The sequence below is a fragment of the Rattus norvegicus genome, chromosome 18 (assembly GCF_036323735.1).
Source record: "Rattus norvegicus strain BN/NHsdMcwi chromosome 18, GRCr8, whole genome shotgun sequence".
Lineage (NCBI taxonomy): Eukaryota > Metazoa > Chordata > Mammalia > Rodentia > Muridae > Rattus > Rattus norvegicus.
Genome location: NC_086036.1, coordinates 14205993 through 14225422, shown reverse-complemented (window position 1 = coordinate 14225422; position 19430 = coordinate 14205993). Strand labels below are relative to the sequence as shown.

General features: G+C 40.1%; 1 protein-coding gene across 10 annotated transcripts in view; it reads left to right on the top strand.

Moving 5' to 3' along the window:
- Window positions 1–18120, top strand: part of Nol4 (nucleolar protein 4) — a 362395-nt gene extending 344275 nt beyond the window's left edge. For 9 of the 10 annotated variants that reach the window (XM_039096914.2, XM_039096918.2, NM_001415694.1 and 6 more), the window contains one exon: window positions 16156–18120. In XM_039096914.2, the coding sequence (XP_038952842.1) occupies window positions 16156–16349 (194 nt within the window). In that variant the 3' untranslated portion in view covers window positions 16350–18120. The remainder of the gene's footprint in view (window positions 1–16155) is intronic. The other variant, NM_001107401.1, reaches the window with a different exon arrangement.
- Window positions 18121–19430: the final 1310 nt, after the last annotated feature.

The window sequence follows — 19430 nt, the reverse complement described above, 5'->3', positions numbered from 1 at the left end:
TTTGACAGGGGAGGTGAGGGACCTGGACTTTCCTTAGCTTGTGAAGTTTGGTTTACAGATCAATGCTGAGCAGGCGCTTCCCTTAGAGCCTTATCTTCACTACTGTTCAATAAAATATATTTTATGTGCCCTTAATGTCCCATTGAGAATTCTGTGTCATGTACTGCAGGAGAGGTTGAGAGAGGACCCCCCCAGCACTGTGAGGCTGCTGTTTGACCCTGCTCATGACCCAAAGAAGGGCTTTTTGGGTGACATGAGATCATTAAGCTTGGTATGGACTGTTTTCTTTGCACAGTGCCCTTTGAATGTTGACACATCCTCTGGGGACCTCTGGTACAAACCAGCTTAATTTCACCACTGGCACTCCAAAAGAAGATCTGGGGGAAAGGAGAGAGAAGCTTGACATGATGTAGTATTCTAGGGAGTCAATACTCCGAGGAGAGCGTGATCTTTACACCCTCCACTCCTAGCTTGGATACAGGTGAACATCCCAGCACAGGGAGGAGGCTACTGACTTCCTCTCACTAGAGATCCTTGTCTTCTTGGATCACCACAAGATGGCTGAACACTAGTTAGTACCTTACTTTTCTCTCGTGTAAACATTTTCAGTTACAATGCAGATGCTCTTTTTCCTTACTTCGTTCGTAATTTTGACTCTTGACTGTCACATAGAAGGCTATCCTGAAATCCCTTATCCATCTGTGCACAGTGACCAGAACTGGTAGAAACATGGACCTGTCCTGGGATCTTCCCACTCTGTAAAGTTTGCTCTCCTACTTGCCACTCATTCAAACTCAGAATGGAACACAAAGTTAAATGTGTGGTAAAGGAGAGAGATGGCTCAGTGGCAAAGAATACTTGTTTCTTTTGCAGAGGATGCAGGCTCCATCACTAGCACCCACATGATGGCTTGCAGCCATTCATCATCTCAGTTCCAGTGGATTCAATGCTGCCTTCTGACCTCCATGAGCACCAGCCATGTACATGCATACGTGCAGGCAAAACACTCATAGACATACAATAAAATAAGTGAAATCTTTTAAAAAGTCTAGCAGTACAATTCTCTTTATTGTTCTTTATTTGTCCCATACATATATGAATATAAAGCTTATGGAATCCTGTGCCTATGTTATACTATATGAAATGATTAGAAGGATGGTTATATATTATAAAAACCTTGTTTTAAAATCACATTCATGAATAGTCTGTCCAAAGTGTGTGGCAGCTCATCCCGTGTTTCTGTTGAAAGCAGTTTTATTTTATCCCTTTGTAACAGTCCCCTCCTCTTCTCTGTTCCACTAGGATTTATTCCTATGGTTTTTCCAATTCTTATAAAATGTTAATTGGCTTTCTAAGCCATTTAATAACAAAGGCAAAAAACTGGGAAACAGGCATTAACCTTAATGGAGATCCAGCCATTCTACTCAGTCATATGCAGGGAAATGCTTTGTATATGTCTGTAAAAACAGTCCTGTTTCACTTTCAAACCTCTTGATGTTTGATGGAGGAAAGTGAATATTTGATAAGGCAATCAGGGAGAGAAGGCAAGCATACACACTCTCGCCCCAAATACCTCTCCTTAAATTTTTATGTGTCGTAAATTTGTATAGTTTTCTTCTGAGCCATGTTGACAAATGGGGTAAAAAGATCTGCTCCAAGCTGGGAAGGTGGCTAAGTGTGTAGTGCATATGAAACCCCGGCATCCTACAACACATTAGAGACAGGAAATCCCAGAAAGCATATGGGACGATTAGCCCGTCACACATAGCATCAACAAGAGATCCTGTCTTGAACAAGACAGAAGGCATGTACCCATACCTAATGTTGTCCTCAGACCTCCACACAAGCTTCTACCACAAACACACAAAAAATGAGAAAGTCTCTTCAGCACAGGTGATTCCTGTTTCTTTCCCAGTTTTTGATAATTGTATATAGAACAGATATCTTCTTTTTGAGTATAGGCAAACCAAGCTCGCTGACCTTCATTTCAGTTTGATGAATCATTTAAAGATGGTCTACACACTAGACTCCTATGCTCTCTCCTTTCACTAAGTTATTGTCCTGCTTTTCCTTCTAAACCTAAATCATTTGAATTTGAAAATAATGGCAACAACAAAAATGTTCCAGAAGCATCCGCCTGTTTCACCTCCACTTCCAAGGCAGCTGGAGTTACTGTGACCAAGGCCTCATGTCTTATGTATCATTTCAGGATTATCTTTATGATTTATGAACACTTTCCGAGTTCCCCTTGGCAAAATGTAAAATATAAAATGATTTCTGGAGGTTGTAAAAGTGGATGGGTCACACTAAAATTTTGTGTTACTTTGTCCTATACATATATAACATAAATATAAAAACTCACAGGGTCCTATGAACATACTACAATAAACGAAATGACATACATGACTGTCACTTCCTTCTAGTACATTTTGACAGTGATTGAAACCACTTGAATAAAACTATGTCCTATGTAACCATACATGTGTAGGTCTTCCTGACCTCATGTATTATCTGCCAATACAATTCACAAGGGGAGTATGAGCAGAAACATGGAACAGGGGATTTGGAAACTCTGAATACATGTATGTTGATAAACCACACTTGGACCCACAGTCAGTAGGCAGATAAACTTTACTTGGGGCATTGAAGTTTATAAAGGTTTGGGGGACTGAGTGTTGGGACATCCAGAAAGGGCAAAGATGGCTTGCTGGGGGTTTAGAGTACCCAGAATGTCTCATTAGCATGGGAAGGCATTTCAGGAAACACGGGTGCTAGATGAACAGGTTTTGTAAGGAGAAAGAAAGCTTGTCCTTGTTATTCTTTAAGTAGAGGCATGTATTGGGGCTTAGAATTCCCCAGATAAGGTTAGAGAAAGAAATGACCCACTAATGAAGGGAGTCTACCATATTGCTCTGAGCTCAGAGGCCATCCAGTCATGGTGGACTTTGACTTTAATTAGCAGAGCTTTTCTCCACACATTATTGATAGATACGAATATTGGTAAAATGTAATTTTTTGTTTTAAAACAGCCAGTGAGGACTGGGCAGATGTTTCAGTTCTCAAGAATTCATGTGGCTCTTGCAGAGGACTGATAGTGATTTCTTAGCACCCACATGAGATGGTTTACAATTGCCTGTAACTCCAGTGTCAGAGATCACATCCTCTTTCAGCCTCAAGTACCTGCCCTTACATGTACATACTCATCCAAAACATATGCATACACACAATTAAACAACAAAATCAGGCAGTAATTCAAACATATAACACTACCATACCTTGAGGAAATTTTGCTAAAATATTTTCCACTATAGTAATGACAAAATTGGGAATCAATGTTAAACTTTTAATATTACTGTAAAATTATAATATAATTAATAATTACCAATTTGACTGCCAATTATTAATAATTTCAGCTCTAGAGGATTATATCCTCAATAATTAACATGTATTTTACCTCATTCTTCTCCAGTGTATCTATGTTGGTTATAGTTTGTCTAAGTTTACAAACCAATTTAGAATTCTCAAATCTAATCACTGTATGATAAATAATGTGTGTTTAGTATGCAACAGTAGTTCTCAACCTTCCTAATTCTCCAACCCTTTAGTAATACTTCACAACATGAGGATGTATTGGTGACCCCCAATCATAAAGTTATTTCATTGCTACTTTATACCTGTAATTTTCTACTATTATAAATCATAATGTAAGTATCTGATATGAAGATATTGAATATGCTAGCCCTGTAAGGTCATGATATACAGGATGAGAACCACAGGTATATAAAAATTTTAAATTATTAATGTTGCCATTAAAGATATAGAAGAAATACAACTCCTTCCGTTATTATGTTTACAATAAGTTAAATAATTATCTCAAAATTTAAAAGTGATTAGGACTGCCAGCCTTTCAGAGGTGAACTCTTTAATAAAAAGTGTAACTGTTTGTATGTGTTTATCATTTGATTTGGCCATAGGTTGTCCAGACATTTCACTAACTAATTATGGTCTAGGAATCATCCAACCAGTAGAAGACCTCACTCAGGCAGAGCCCAACTTTTGGAAAGAGAGACCTCCCCTGCCTGAGACTGACTGATATTGTAGAAATATTTCAATCCAGTCAAGGGGCTTCTACTGCATCTTGTTCACTGAGTTCCTGGGTTAAAGACACACTGAGCCTTTATATTTATAAGAAACCTTAAGCAGAAAAATATTTCCTCCATGCTGTTTGAATCTACTTTCCTATCAATAACCCTGAGTTATTAATTACTATTTACTATGTTCCGTCTGGGCTGCTCTTTACTCCAATTGGGCAGCCCTCAGAGCCAAGCTTTCTTGACCCTTAACCTATGACAGCGTCTCCTTCCTCCTCTCCTACATCTTCTTACTCTCCTCAGTGTCCTCCTCTGACCCCAAGACCGCAAAACCTAAATGTCACCTATGTCTCTTCTGCCTAGCTATTGGCTGTTGACATCCTTATTTACCAATCGAAATTGTCCTGGGGACGGGGTGACAGGGGCTTCATACAGACTTCAAGTCTTGGGGGTCCTCATTTGGCATCACAATAGACAGTAAAAGGCAAAACCTCACCAACTGAACTACAGTGCCGTAGTTTTCTGCCTCAGAACTCAGGCATAACCATAGTTGTCAGAGGGCCTGAGCCTGCAGGTCTGCCGCTAAATGGTTCATCATCGTCTCTGTCACTCATCAGACCAGATCTTCTCCACTGGCTTTGCTGAGGATAGAGACTGCTGGCTGCAGATCTTGAGATTTCCTTGCCTCGAAATTGCATGTAACAACCATTGCCTTATTTTATATATATGCACACCCAGAAATGCACATAGTATACACACACACACACATACATAATGCACACACACCACCTCAGTTCTTAGGCGGCTTAATACAAAAAATTTAATTCTACTTTTCCTGCTTGATAACAGTCTAAAAACAAAGGAAACAATATCTGTTAATGGTTTACTGGCAAAGCTCATACAATGTGAATAATTTGGTCAACCTAAGAGAATATGAAAGCTTATGGAGGAGAACAGAAACCTCATTTGCTGACTTTAATGCTGTCTGTTCGTCTTGTATGTGCGACTCCTTGAGATTAAATGAGGTGAATTACATACTGGGCTCAAATTCGTCCACTGGGTTTTGCTACTTCAGTTGTCAGTGCTGTAACACAGGTAGAAATTCCGTTTTATTAACATTTTTAACTCAGTGTTTTATTAACATCTGATCATTTCATGAAGTGTGGTTTGACGATATTGACCTCCAATCCTTCCCTATAACTTCCCCAAGATCTACCCCGCCCTGCTCACCCAGCCCATCTTCATGTCCTCCTTTTTTCTAAGACGTAAAATCACACCATGCCAATGTATTCATGGATGAGAAGCCTGATTCATATTTTTAAAATTGAATTTTTACTTAAATTTAAATTTTTTAACTTACAGAATTTTAAAATGTCAAATGTGAATACTATTATTTAGATTACTCCCGCCTCTTACTTCCCCTCTTTTACTCTCTGTGTCCTTCCCCATTCACTCTCAAATCCATGAATTCTCCTTTATTACTGTTATGTTCTGACATACACAAAAACACAAATATATACAATCTGTTAAGTTCATTTAATATTTCTTATATGAACATATGACGGTTAGCCCTCTAAGACTATCAGGGTCTTTTCTCGGGGGAATACCAATTCTATCTCTCTTCACCACCACTGATCACCCATAATTTCTTTTTTCTAACCTAGGGATGGGACCTTGTGGAAATGTCCCTATCTGTTCTGGCACACCAGCTGGTATTGACATTGTTTGATTTTGGAAATTTTGTGAGTGCAACTTCTCTTGTCCTACCTAAAGACAGAATCTAGTAGATAGCATTCTGGTGCTTTAAAGTTTTAGCCTTTCTTGCACAATGATCTCTGAACTTTAGGTTGTGTTGTTGATATATCATTTGGTGTCCTGCTTATAGGTTATTACCTTAAAAAGGTGAGTTTAGATATAAAACCTGAAGTACAAGTAGATCAAGACCATGGGGAAATGATGAAACGTTAGGTAAGAGTGTGTACCACTCTTGCAGAGGACCTGGGTTTCATTCCCATTCATTCTTAAATCCAGCATATTTAAACATATAGTTTAATATATAGCATATCATATGAGCACATAGTAGCAAGGTCTCACTATGTAGCCCAAAATTTGAAACTCTCCTCAGATTGCCAGGATTACAGATATCTGCCACCATGCTTAGTTCAAAAGCATAGAAGTTTTGTAAAGGCACATGTGGGAAAGTTTTGTATTTATAATTTCCACCGAGCTTCAATACTAAACATTCAAAATTTCCTCTGCTGTAGAGGAGATCTATGATCATATTATAGAGGACACCAGAACCAACCAATAAATACTGTCTGAATTTGATGTTCATGTTTGGTAGGAAAGGAATTTATGTTGATGAGAAAATGCGATGTTTATACTTCACCTTCCTTTTTCTATAACATCTTAAACGTCTCATGACTGTGGTGTGTATCTCGACTACTCTCCTCTCGAGTATCCAATCTTAAATATGTTTCATACTTTGTAAACATCCTATTCATTGGTAACCTGGTGATGATTCGTCCTTATTTATTAAGTAGAGAAGGGAAAATTTAATAATATAAGGAAGATTAAGGGAATGGACGCTCAGTCAAAAGAGGCTTTGATTATGGATTGACGAAGACTTGTTTTTAGACTGAGACATCAGAAGAGGTACAAGTCCCACTGTGGTGTATTCTCTTCAAATTTCCAATCAAGTCAAGTGCACTGGATGTGGAATGACAGCAAGTCTTACAGAGAACTATACAAATCAGAGTTCTGGTGCTGGAGAGATGTCTCGGGGTGGAGAGCACTATGGCTGCAGACCTAGGTTATGTTTCCAGCATCCATATCAAGTGTTTCATAATCATCTGCAGTTCTCGTTCCAGGGATCCAAGATCCTCTGTTCTCCCACGATTCTGTACATATGTGATGCACAAAAATGCATATAAACAGATATACACATGCATAAGATATATTTAAAATCACAGTCATGCAAATAATTGAAAAAAAGTTGAATTTGTATTATGTACTGAAAATAAACAATAATCTGAATTTAAACAAAAATTTGGGGCATTAATGACTCAGTTTGCAATAATAAAAAGAAGTGGTTAACCAGAAAGTAATAATTATTTGATTCCATGTACCCCAGTACCCTCATAAATTAATAAGTGGGGCTGGGGATTTAGCTCAGTGGTAGAGCGCTTGCCTAGGAAGCGCAAGGCCCTGGGTTCGGTCCCCAGCTCTGAAAAAAAAAATTAATAAGTGAAAACTTAATAAAATCACAATGTGAAAATGACAGTCATGGTCATAGTCAAAAAGAAAAAAAATCATAGAACAAGAAATAAAAAAGGAAATCATGTTAGAAATAAATTAAAATTTAAAAGTTATATAAAGAAACTTACCTCTAGCTTTCTAATAATGCATATTCCTTCAAATATTGGCTACCTACGTAAATAGCAACCACCAAGGATTCTTTCACATGCCAGTAGCATTGGATTCAGAAGTTATCAATAATCTCTTGATAATTAGTGGATATAAATTTGTGCAATGCAACTAGGCTAGTATTTTAATACCTACCTGCAAACTATAAAAAGTTGATGGACTTTTTATATTTTAGAGTTGGTTTTCTTAAATTTATTGCATTGTGTGTGTGTGTGTGTGTGTGTGTGTGTGTGCGCGCACGCGCGCACACATGTATGTGTATAATATAACATAGATACATAAGTCAGAGGACAACTTGTAGGTGTTCATTCACTTTTTACCCCTTGTAAATCTCAGGGCTCAAACTCAGGTTGTCATGTTTTGGGACCATCATCTTTACATACTCATTTACACTGTAATATCAATAATAATGTGTGACCATAGGGATGAGCAAGATCAGAAAAGCTGTAGCTTAACAGTGACCTATTTGTGTGTGTCATGTTTACAAGGGGTCGGTTGTGCTAGCTAGTTTTAAGTCAACTCAATAAAAGCTAGAGTCATCATGAGAGAGTCTTCATTGAGAAAATGCTTCCATAAAATTAGTGTGCAGGTAATCCTGGTGGACTTATTTTCTTTAATTGATTGCTGGGAGAGGGCCCAGTCCATTGTGGGTTGAGCCACCCCTGGGCTTGTGGTCCTGGGTTCTTTAAGAAAGCAGACTGAAGGAGTACTGCAGAGAAAGCATGACAGCAGTACTCCTCCATGGTTTACACACCAGCTCCTGCCTCCAGATTCCTACACCGTTTGAGTTCCTGTCCTGATTTTCTTTGATAATAAACAGTGATGTGGAAACATGAACCAAGTAAACTCTTTCCTCCCCAAGTTATTTTAGTCATGGTGTCTTATCACAGCAGTAGTAACCTTAACTAAGACACTGAGCCATATTGCTGGCCCATGGTGTGTGTGTGTGTGTGTGTGTGTGTGTGTGTGTGTGTGTGTGTGTGTAGTAATTGCACATATTTGCAAAACAATGCATGCATTATGCAATGATCAGATCAAAGTAATTAGTATTCCCATCTCTTTATCATTTCTTTGATATCATCATTTTACCCGTTAGAAATGAAATATGATAAAATAAAAGTAAATAAGTCTGGAAATTAATATAAATATGCAATAGAAAGACCAACAAAATCAAAGTTGGCTATTTGAAAGGATTTAAGATTATCTGTGAAAACAAATCAAGAGAGAAGAGCAGAGCAAGATAATAAAACAGCGATGAAGGGATACTGGATTGTGGATTTGTGCCACTTAATAAAGATCCTACTAATATTAACTCTAAGAGAAATAGATTTCCATAATGAATCTCAGGAGACATCAAGTATTACTGGCATTGCAAATACCTTCCTATTCAAGTTTTCAGACCCCCTAGTCGTATTGAAAATAATTTTATCAAAATCAACAGACTGGATAAGATTAGTTTTAGGTGAACAAATACAGATCAGGGTAGGTAAGGGGGCAGAGAAAGTACCCAGCTCATGTTGTGATGCCTTAGTGATCCTACCAGAAAGAATAGCCCAGCTCAAATTCTGCCGCAACTGTATTTCTGAAACTCACTGGCTGTTGAATCCAGTGCTTTGTTTAGTGTGGTAGTTAAGTTATTGTTTACATTGGAAAACATTCTGTTATTGGTAAAAGAAGGGTCATTTCTGAGATGCCTGGGGTGAGCCAGCACTGTAGCTGATGCCTTATAGGTTACTCAGTGTAGCTAAAATATTGACTTTTTTGTTAATTTCTTCTACCTTTGGACAGGAAGGTACTAAATTGTCACCAGTGAATCCTTCTATCAAACCTCTGCTTCCCTTAAAAGAGAAGTGAAACTTAGCTTGTAGACAAAGTTAGCATCCAAATGGGTTGCTAGATAACAAACAAAGGCATTCCACTTACATTAGATTATTGTGTTTGACTGCAGTAGTCAAAGTCATGTCCAGAACAAAGAAATAATTGAAAATCTGGAGATTAGAGAAGGAATACTTTTGAAAGGGTATGGAAAATATAATCTTGACAATATCAGTGGTCACTAAAACATTCAAATAACTGGTTTCGGGTAGCTTTCATTGCCCCTTGAGCACTTACAATGCTTCTCCTCTGTCCCTGTTGTCTACTCCATATGTATTCATGGAATTAATGAGATTGAGGAGACTGAAGAACTATTCATAGACATGGCTTAAGTATTATGAAGATCAATTTCAAAGCTGAGAAAGGAGTATCTCAGTACAATCTAATATGGGATTGGTTAAGATATGAGGAGCATAGAGAGCTATTTGGAAACCACTTTAAAATGTATTGGAAGAGATTGCATAGACCCATTCATTAGGGTAATAGTAAGAGCGTGGTGGGAAACGCCTTCCTCTTTCACATGTCGTCAAAACCCTGACATCCTTAAGCTTAAGTCTCACCAGTTAAATCAGCTTCATTCTCGAGAATTACATCAGAAATAGTATCTGTGTAATGGGGCTGGGGGGTTATGATTGTATAGGGAGTGTGAAATTGGGATATACAGGTCGGGATCCTAGAAGACGACCTCAGGTATTGTCTTAGGGTTCCTATTGCTATAGCTGAAACACCACAACAAAAGCAACTTGGTAAGGAAAGGATTTACCTAGTTCATGCTTACACATCGTCAAAGGAAGTCAGAAGAGGAATTCAAGTAGAGTAGGAATCTGGAGCCAAGAACTAATGAGGAGACCATGACGGAGTGCTACTTACTAGCTTGGTCCTTAACTTGCTCAGATCTATGCTCATGGCTCTGCTTTCTTAGACAACTGAGGACCCCCAGTCCAAAAATGGCACCACCCACAATGGGCTGTTCCTCTCCTTAACAACTGGATCTTAGGGAGGCATTTTTTTCAGTTGAGGTTCCTCATCTCTAATGACTCTCCTTGTGTCAGGTTGACATAAAGCCAGACTACAGGTATTGTCTTTTAACTGTGTCTACCTTTCCCTTGGGACAGAATCTTACTGTCCTACAGCTTACTACATAGGCTAAGCTGGCTGACCAGTAATCCCCAGGGATCTACTTGTCTCCACCTCCCCAACACTGGGATTTCAGTTGTCCACTCTAATGCAACTTTATGTGGTACATGTTTGGGTTTGGAACTCATGTCCTATTGCTCAAGTAGTAGATGGTTACAGATTGAACCATCTCCCTCCAATGTCACTATATTTATTTTTATTTATTTCATTATACATACAGAGAGAGAGAGAGAGAGAGAGAGAGAGAGAGAGAGAGAGAGAGAGGAGAGAGAGAGAGACGGTTGGCCTGCTTTCCTGTATATGCACCACAAGTAGACTTCATTCTTGTGGAGGCCAGAAGGACTTGGGTCCCCTATGACTGGAGTTACAGATGGTTGTGAGCCACTATGTTGGTGCATGGAATTGAATCTAAGTCCTCAACAAGAGAAACTACATTACTATAATTTTTAACAATTAATAGTAGTTAGCGTCGTCTTAAAAAATTATGGTTCTTTCTGCTGAAGTATTTTGAAAAACGGTGTCCTACCTAGTACAGCAACATCTGAGGGAAATTAACATTAAAACTCTATTATAAAATGAAGCAGTTTAAAGAATGAAACAAAAAAAATGTACCATAAAGTGGGAATGAACAGTTAACTGATAGATTCATTTTAGAAATTAAAATGGATAATTATTGATCTTAAATGGGCATCTATTTATAATTTAAATGTACATCAGATCTTAAAAAATGAATCATGGCTCTGTGTTTTGTACATAAGACTTAATTTTCTAGAAAAATTATAGGTTAACATGACATATCTTTAAGTTTTGATTCAACTTTAAGAATTAGCATAAAGAATACGTCCATATCACTTTGTCCCAGCTTAATGACACTTAAATGACTGTGGCCTCATGGAGGTTTGTAAGTGTCTGCCTTAGCTTTGTCAGTTGAAACTATTTTCTCTTTAAGCATATTTTTGGTCAATGTGTTTGGTCTTTCTGACTCACTAGCCCGACTCATCTATAACCATGTTCGCAGTAGTTTTGTCTTCAAAAATAAGTTTCTAGACTTCATTAATTTCAACATCTTTATCAAATTTAAACTCTTACTTTGTAATGGGCGTGCATTCTCAGTATACAATAGTTATTTTTTTAAGTTGAGCTGAATCAGTCAGACATAGCATTTTGAATCACTGAGGCAAAAATGAAGGAGCGGTGCAAAGCTGGAGGGGGAGGGGACTGTGTGAGTGAATGCTCATTCTACAGGGGGCTCTGTGAGTGCTCACTGGACCACAGCTGTGAGAGTGAGTACTCCCTGGACCACGGCTGTGAGAGTGAGTGCTCACTGGACAGAGCTGTGAGAGTGAATGCTCACTGGACAGAGCTGTGAGAGTGAGTGCTCACTGGACAGAGCTGTGAGAGTGAGTGCTCCCTGGACCACGGCTGTGAGAGTGAGTGCTCACTGGACAGGGCTGTGAGAGTGAGTGCTCACTGGACAGAGCTGTGAGAGTGAGTGCTCCCTGGACCACAGCTGTGAGAGTGAGTGCTCCCTGGACAGAGCTGTGAGAGTGAGTGCTCACTGGACCACAGCTGTGAGAGTGAGTGCTCACTGGACAGAGCTGTGAGAGTGAGTGCTCACTGGACAGAGCTGTGAGAGTGAGTGCTCACTGGACAGGGCTGTGAGAGTGAGTGCTCCCTGGACCACGGCTGTGAGAGTGAGTGCTCCCTGGACCATGGCTGTGAGAGTGAGTGCTCACTGGACAGAGCTGTGAGAGTGAATGCTCACTGGACAGGGCTGTGAGAGTGAGTGCTCCCTGGACCACGGCTGTGAGAGTGAGTGCTCCCTGGACCACGGCTGTGAGAGTGAGTGCTCACTGGACAGGGCTGTGAGAGTGAGTGCTCACTGGACAGAGCTGTGAGAGTGAGTACTCCCTGGACCACGGCTGTGAGAGTGAGTGCTCCCTGGACCATGGCTGTGAGAGTGAGTGCTCACTGGACAGAGCTGTGAGAGTGAGTGCTCACTGGACAGGGCTGTGAGAGTGAGTGCTCCCTGGACCACGGCTGTGAGAGTGAGTGCTCCCTGGACCACGGCTGTGAGAGTGAGTGCTCACTGGACAGGGCTGTGAGAGTGAGTGCTCACTGGACCACAGCTGTGAGAGTGAGTGCTCCCTGGACAGGGCTGTGAGAGTGAGTGCTCACTGGACCATGGCTGTGAGAGTGAGTGCTCACTGGACCACAGCTGTGAGAGTGAGTGCTCCCTAGACAGGGCTGTGAGAGTGAGTGCTCACTGGACCACAGCTGTGAGAGTGAGTGCTCCCTGGACAGGGCTGTGAGAGTGAGTGCTCACTGGACCACAGCTGTGAGAGTGAGTGCTCCCTGGACAGGGCTGTGAGAGTGAGTGCTCACTGGACCACAGCTGTGAGAGTGAGTGCTCCCTGGACCACAGCTGTGAGAGTGAGTGCTCCCTAAATAGGGCTGTGAGAGTGAGTGCTCACTGGACCACAGCTGTGAGAGTGAGTGCTCCCTGGACAGGGCTGTGAGAGTGAGTGCTCACTGGACCACAGCTGTGAGAGTGAGTTCTCCCTGGACAGGGCTGTGAGAGTGAGTGCTCACTGGACAGGGCTGTGACAGTGGCCAGTAGATAGGGTGCAGAAGCACTGGATGAATAAATATGACACACTGTTTCCTCACTCACCCCTGTAACATTAAAGTCAGGACCAGCAAACATTTAGTAAAAAAGGGTTTCATATATATTGGAGAATGGAATGGCTAATGAAGGTGAAGATATTACACAGTATCCGACTTTTGCATATGCTAATTATCATTGCATATGCTAATTAACATTGCATATGCTAATTAACATTGAACGAAACTATGTCTCCACCAGCTTAGGATATTTAGACTTTTATGATTGTAATCCTTGGGAGGTGAAGACAGAAGGAGCAGAAGTTTAAGGTTATCCTTTGCTAAACAGTAAGATCAAGGCTGCCCTGGGCTGTGAGACTATATAAAAAAAATGAAGAGAAAAAAGAAAGGAAAAGAAAAGAAAAATTACTAAAAACACTGCACCGATCAAGATTTATTTTATAAAGCAAATTCTCAAGCCCTAAGTACAGGCTGAGTAAGTGTTAAACTGGAATGTACATTTGCACCAAAACCAACGTGAGCCCCTGCTGAGCCCTGCCTCAATTCCAATATGGATTCATCAATCAAGCTTTAGGAAAAATCATCCAAAGCATTCTAGCTTCTAATATACCGGTACAATCAGGCGTAGATTTGAAACATCTACATCACAGAGAGGAGGATCCTTCCAACTTCTTTATTTATTCTTTTTGTCTTTACTTTCCGTGTGAGTACTGGACTTCTTGACTGTAAAGTAGAACCAGGTCAGAAGAGCGTTCACCTGCAGCCCCAAACACTAGTTATACTACTATGCTGATTTGGGTGAGAGAGGGGGTGGAGAGGAGCTGAGAGGAGTAGAGAGGGAGGGGAAACTGTATTCAGGATACACTGTATGAAAGATAAATCCACTTCAATAAGAGGAAGAAATCCACTCAGAATGTTGCAGACAGAGCAGACACTTTTAATCATTTGTTCGAGCACAGGTTCAGTGACTTCTTTCTGCAAATGTGACAACCCATGCTTCTCTCTACCTGTCATGTCGATAATATGACTGTGTAAATAGCAGACCGAATGGATGATAAACCCTGCCTGAAAAATCAAAGCTTGGAAAGGCCATGACAGAAGTAGAAGTATGTTTCTCTCAGATGTCAGAGTTCTTTGTGAAGATTTGTGTCTGCTCTAATTAAATTCCAAGTGAAGCTCTTTCTCTCTCAAGAGACCTCTGCCTCCTTCAGGGATGATGGCAGAGTGGTTGGGTATCGACCTATCTTCCTCATGCCCCAAAAAGAACTATTTGGGAATTGGCATCCTTTAGTTTAGCCCATGAAAGGAACATCCTTGTCTGAATGCTTCCCCAGATTTAGGATATGTTAGAATGCTTCTGTGCAATGTTGCAGAATCATTGCAACTTGGGGTCATGGCTGTCCTGCTACGCTTAGAAATACTGTACTCAATTACTTCTAAATTTAGGAACTCTCCCCAAATCTTATGAATTTTAACAAATGCTTGCTGAATTATAAAAGCAAACATTTATCTATAGAAATTTGATATGAAAAATATTTTTAGTGCTAGCGTCAGGACTCATGATTTTAGACAACTTCGTATCATGTTTCATTTTAAATGACTAAATGTCCTGCAGAATGAGAACCACCAGACTCGGGTTGAATGTATAAGGAAATGCTATGGACATCTGACTGCGTTTTGTGCAAATACAGATACAGCTCAGTCATAAAACAGGGCTGCCAACATCCAGGATCTCTTCAGGGTTATTGCAAAAACTGCTTTCTTGCTTCCTTTCAAAGTAAAATTTAGTCTAACCTGTTAAAAAACGAATCCATCCTTGATATAATAATTAAGAAAGGTCTCAACCGACTCCTTAAAAGAAAGAAAAATGGAAGGAAAAAAGAAAAGGAGAGAGAGAGGGAGGGAGGCAGAAAGGAAAGAAAGAAGGAAGGAAGGAAGGAAAGAGAAGAAAGAAAAGCTTAACCCACGTCTTTAAGTTGTGCCTTGAACTTTGTCCACTCCAAACACTGTTCAGAAGTCTCTCAGCTCACAGCATTTAATTCCTTAAGGGGCTGTCATAGTTTCTTTACATGTTGCTGTAGTGTTATCCTGGCAGAGTCTCTTAGAAAAGAAGGGGTTTATTTGAACTCACAGTTTCAAATTTCTGTTCATCTGTGGTAGAAGGTCAAGGGAGCAGGAATTTGAAGCATCTAGTCATATCCTCAGTCAAGTAGCAGATATGCAGGAACCCCTGTGTGCATGCTTACACTCCTTTCTCTCCATTCTTACATGGTCCAGAGCCCTGCCCTCGAAGTGGTCCCCTACCCCAGCAATCAGGTTAAAGTTCCACATGTTTACCCACCCACAGACCAACCTCATCTAGACAGCCCCTCATTGAGACTCCCTTCCTAGGTATTTCTTGATTGTGCCAAGTGGACAAAGTATTTACACAAGACCTACACAATAGCAAGCCAGTCAAAATGTCAACATGGAGAGGAGAAGTGCTCACACAGCCTACCCATGGTGGGGAAGCTCTTGGTACCACTGGGTCCAAGCCTCAGTAGATGGGTTTATATCCATGCCCATGTCCAAGCACTAATTGGAATCAGAGGGCCTTTTAAAAAGGAAATCAAGTTGCAAGGGAGACATTGTTAATAAATACAGCAAATAAAAATATTTCCATTTCGTCATCTTAATACTGGTACAGTGAAGCTTCTGGAACATGTGGCAGACAGACAGAAAGTTGAAATCTGCTAAGAGCCGGTGTTCAAAGGGTTCATGTCTTCCCTATAACAAGAAGCGATGGCTGGAGGCTGTCCGGGATACCTGGAAAAAAAAATTCCTCTACGCACATCACACGACTTTTTAGTCTTTCAGAGAGCAGATGCATTTGATTATAGAGGCCACAGGTTTCTCATGAAAGCATTCATGAATAAATGCAATCATAATTTGATGGGCATTCACATGTGAGATGTTAGAACAAATACTATTCCCATCTTAATTTTCGATTCTTTTTGTCTAGGACCCACAGATCTGAGCATGAAGAGGCAGCTGGCGCCTGGCTCAGGATCTTCCAGCAGTTCAAACCCCAGACCTCAGCTCAGTCCGACAGAAATCAACGCCGTGAGACAGCTTGTCGCCGGGTATCGAGAATCGGCTGCATTTTTATTGCGTTCTGCAGATGAACTGGAAAATCTCATTTTACAACAGAACTGAGGCCAACGATGTCTGTACTCACTGGGTTCTAAATTTGCGGTTTCCACTAATGACACTTGATTTTCCAGCAGAGAGACTCCTAGGCTTGCTCCACAGTCTTTTAAGAGAAGCGTTTCCATCATGCCATGTTGTCCTTGATCCATACACTGGTGTGTTGAGGAGCGTCACAGGAACTCTGGTCTTGAAGTACTTGAGATGCTCAAGTGTGCCCAGCCTGTTGCTTTTGTTTTAGTGTGTCAGCATAAATATCATAAGCAATTTTTTAAAAGGCTGCATATTCTCAATTCAAGGATTAAAAATGAAGAAGCTCATGGAATAAAAAAAAAGCTCAAGATCCAACTGAAATATTAGTGGAATTTTCTACTGACTCATTGGACTGAAAGCTGAAGTATCTGGGGGGAAAAAGCCAAATTTCTTATTGCTACAGGATATGACAACAATGAAAAGGATCTTGTATTTTAAAAGAAAAAAATGTAATTTTTATAAAAAGAAAACTTGTTTTTCATTCAAAATGGTCATTTTTACTTTGGTAACTTTTTCATAGGTTCTAAAAAGAAAACTGTTTTTGAGAAACTATTGTAAGTACCCTTTCCGCATCCCTTTTGCCTTCTCCTCTTTCCAAATTCTTTCTACAAAAGAAAAATAACACTCGATGCTGGAAAACCCTTTGCCTACTTCCTGGAAGTCGACCCATCAGGAACTACTTCCAAGAGATGCCTCCATTTCTGTCCTTACGCCAGTCTCAAAACGCCCACGCCCCACGGCAGCTTACCACAGCAGTTTTCATCCCAGAATTTTCTAAACATTATAAAAAGACGTGTTGAAAACAAAACCCCAACACATCGCTGCGTTCCCCAGAGCTGCTTGCCCCAGGCTGTGCTACCCAGCAAGCCTCCAGAGCAGCGACTCGATGTAGATGACTGAATGTTACTGAGGTTGCAAGTGACAATCTTAAACTTTGCACTCTTGTATGTACTTCTCATTTCTTTTGGAAACAGTTTCCAGGAAAGGCTGTTGTTGTGTCTCCTGGTATGATTTGTAGCATTTAAGTTTTTGTTCTTTTTTATTTTTATTTATTTATTTTTTTAAATTGAGAGCTCTCAGCAGATAGAGCTAGATCTGAACAACGAACTCTCTCTCCCCTCCGTCTCCCAGGCTCGGCCATTTTCTCCACTTCTAGTGTTAGACACAACCCTGAGTGGTATTTTCTGTGCACTGAAGCAAGCCTATTTTTAAGATATTTAAGGAGAAGTACTTTAGTTCATACTTGTACTATTTTCCTTTCTGTTGTTTAGCTTCGGTTGAATTACAAATTCTTTGTGCATTCTTGAATTTGCCTTATTTTATGTAAAATCTATGTCATTCGGGTTTTGACAATGAGTTGAAGGCATTAGTGATATCCCTTACCTTCTTGTTACATCTAGTTTTCCAAGTACTGACTGTGATTGTGACCAGGTAATGTGCACTTTTTCTTGTAACTGTGGACATTGCTATGCTTTTTTCTTCTTGTGTTTCTAGAATTATTGTTCCTTACAGTTACGTAAACAAAAATACAAAAACAACAAAAAAATTTTGTGATACTGTTGGTGAATATAATGTGAAAATCTTATTGAAATATGAGTATTTTGGAAATACATAGATGCACAAACATCTTTTAAAGGTGTGAATTTAGAGTTTGCTTATTTAATGAAAATTTAAAAATTTGAGGGCTGGTATAAGTTTTCTCTGTTTTTGTTTGGTTTAATAAAAGATTTCTGTGTTAAAGAAACAATTCTGAAATCGTATAAACTTTGTTCTGTTTTCTGTGGTACCGAGGGTCAAACCTCAGTGTAGACCTGACAGTGTATGTCAAGCAAGTAATCTAACCAAGGAATGCATCTATAGCTGCTTATAGATTTTGGTACTTAATTATCAGTTTCTGTTTAAAATATGAAATGCAGTCTTGTGCCTACATTTGAAAAAAATAATATTCCAATTTTCTCCTAAATATCCCAGCGTGGCGTTCTGAGTGTGCCCCTGAGAGGTGAAGAGGATCCGATCCACAAGACCAGGATACTACAAAGACTGTTCACATCTACTCAGAAGATAGACTTTCTTTTTAGCTTTATTAATCATTCTTTCAAGTGTGACTTGGCTCTCTTGAGACTTTCTGGCTGGTCCATGTCTCCAGGGCTTAGGTGAAGGGCTCGGTGTGTAAAGTCTTTGTTCTGCAAGTTTGAGCGTGTGAGATGAGATCCCTAACACCCCACACCGACCCAGGAATGGCCACAAGTGCCAATAGTCCTGCTGCTGGGCGCACTGGCCAGCCAAGCCAGCCAATCAGTGATTTCCGGGTTTAGTAAGAGATCCTGTCTCAAAGGAATAAGGTGGTGAGTGATTGAAGATGTCCAGTGATGACCTGTGACATCATAGCATGTAAAGAGCGTGACCTGGATCCTGGTTCAGAAAACGCAGCTTGAGTTTGGAATAAACATGAGACCTTCTCCATAAGGACCATGAAATGCAACAGCAAATACAGTCTGAATGCTAATAAGTCACACTTAGCTTTGTCTGACTTACCTGCCATTATCACTCATTGGCTGCTCACAAAGGACCCAGATCCTCAGTGTCTTCTGCATGAAGAGGACACCATGTTCCCCTCATTTCCTCAAGGAGGTGGAAATGAAATACATTTTCCTTTCCCTTTTGCCTGCGACTTGCATCTGTGAATCAGCCTTTCTTTATTTGGTAAAATGATTCTACAGATACAGGAATACAATTAATGAGCTGAGTTTGATTCCCAGAACGCACACAGTGGAAAGACAGAACCCTGAAAGTTGTCCTTTGATTGCCACATATGTGCTTGTGTACACACACACACACACACACACACACACACACACACACCAAAACAAACACCCAACTTGAACACTCTTAATGACAAAGCATACCTTGAAATAACTGGAGAGCACCCAAGCTGAAGTAAGAGTCACCAAATCTTAAATTCTGTAACTTAAGTGTGGACATGGGTAGATCCAGCTTCAGACCTAGTGGTGGCCAGCATGCATTAGGTTTTCATACAAAGGGAGTAGTCCATATCTA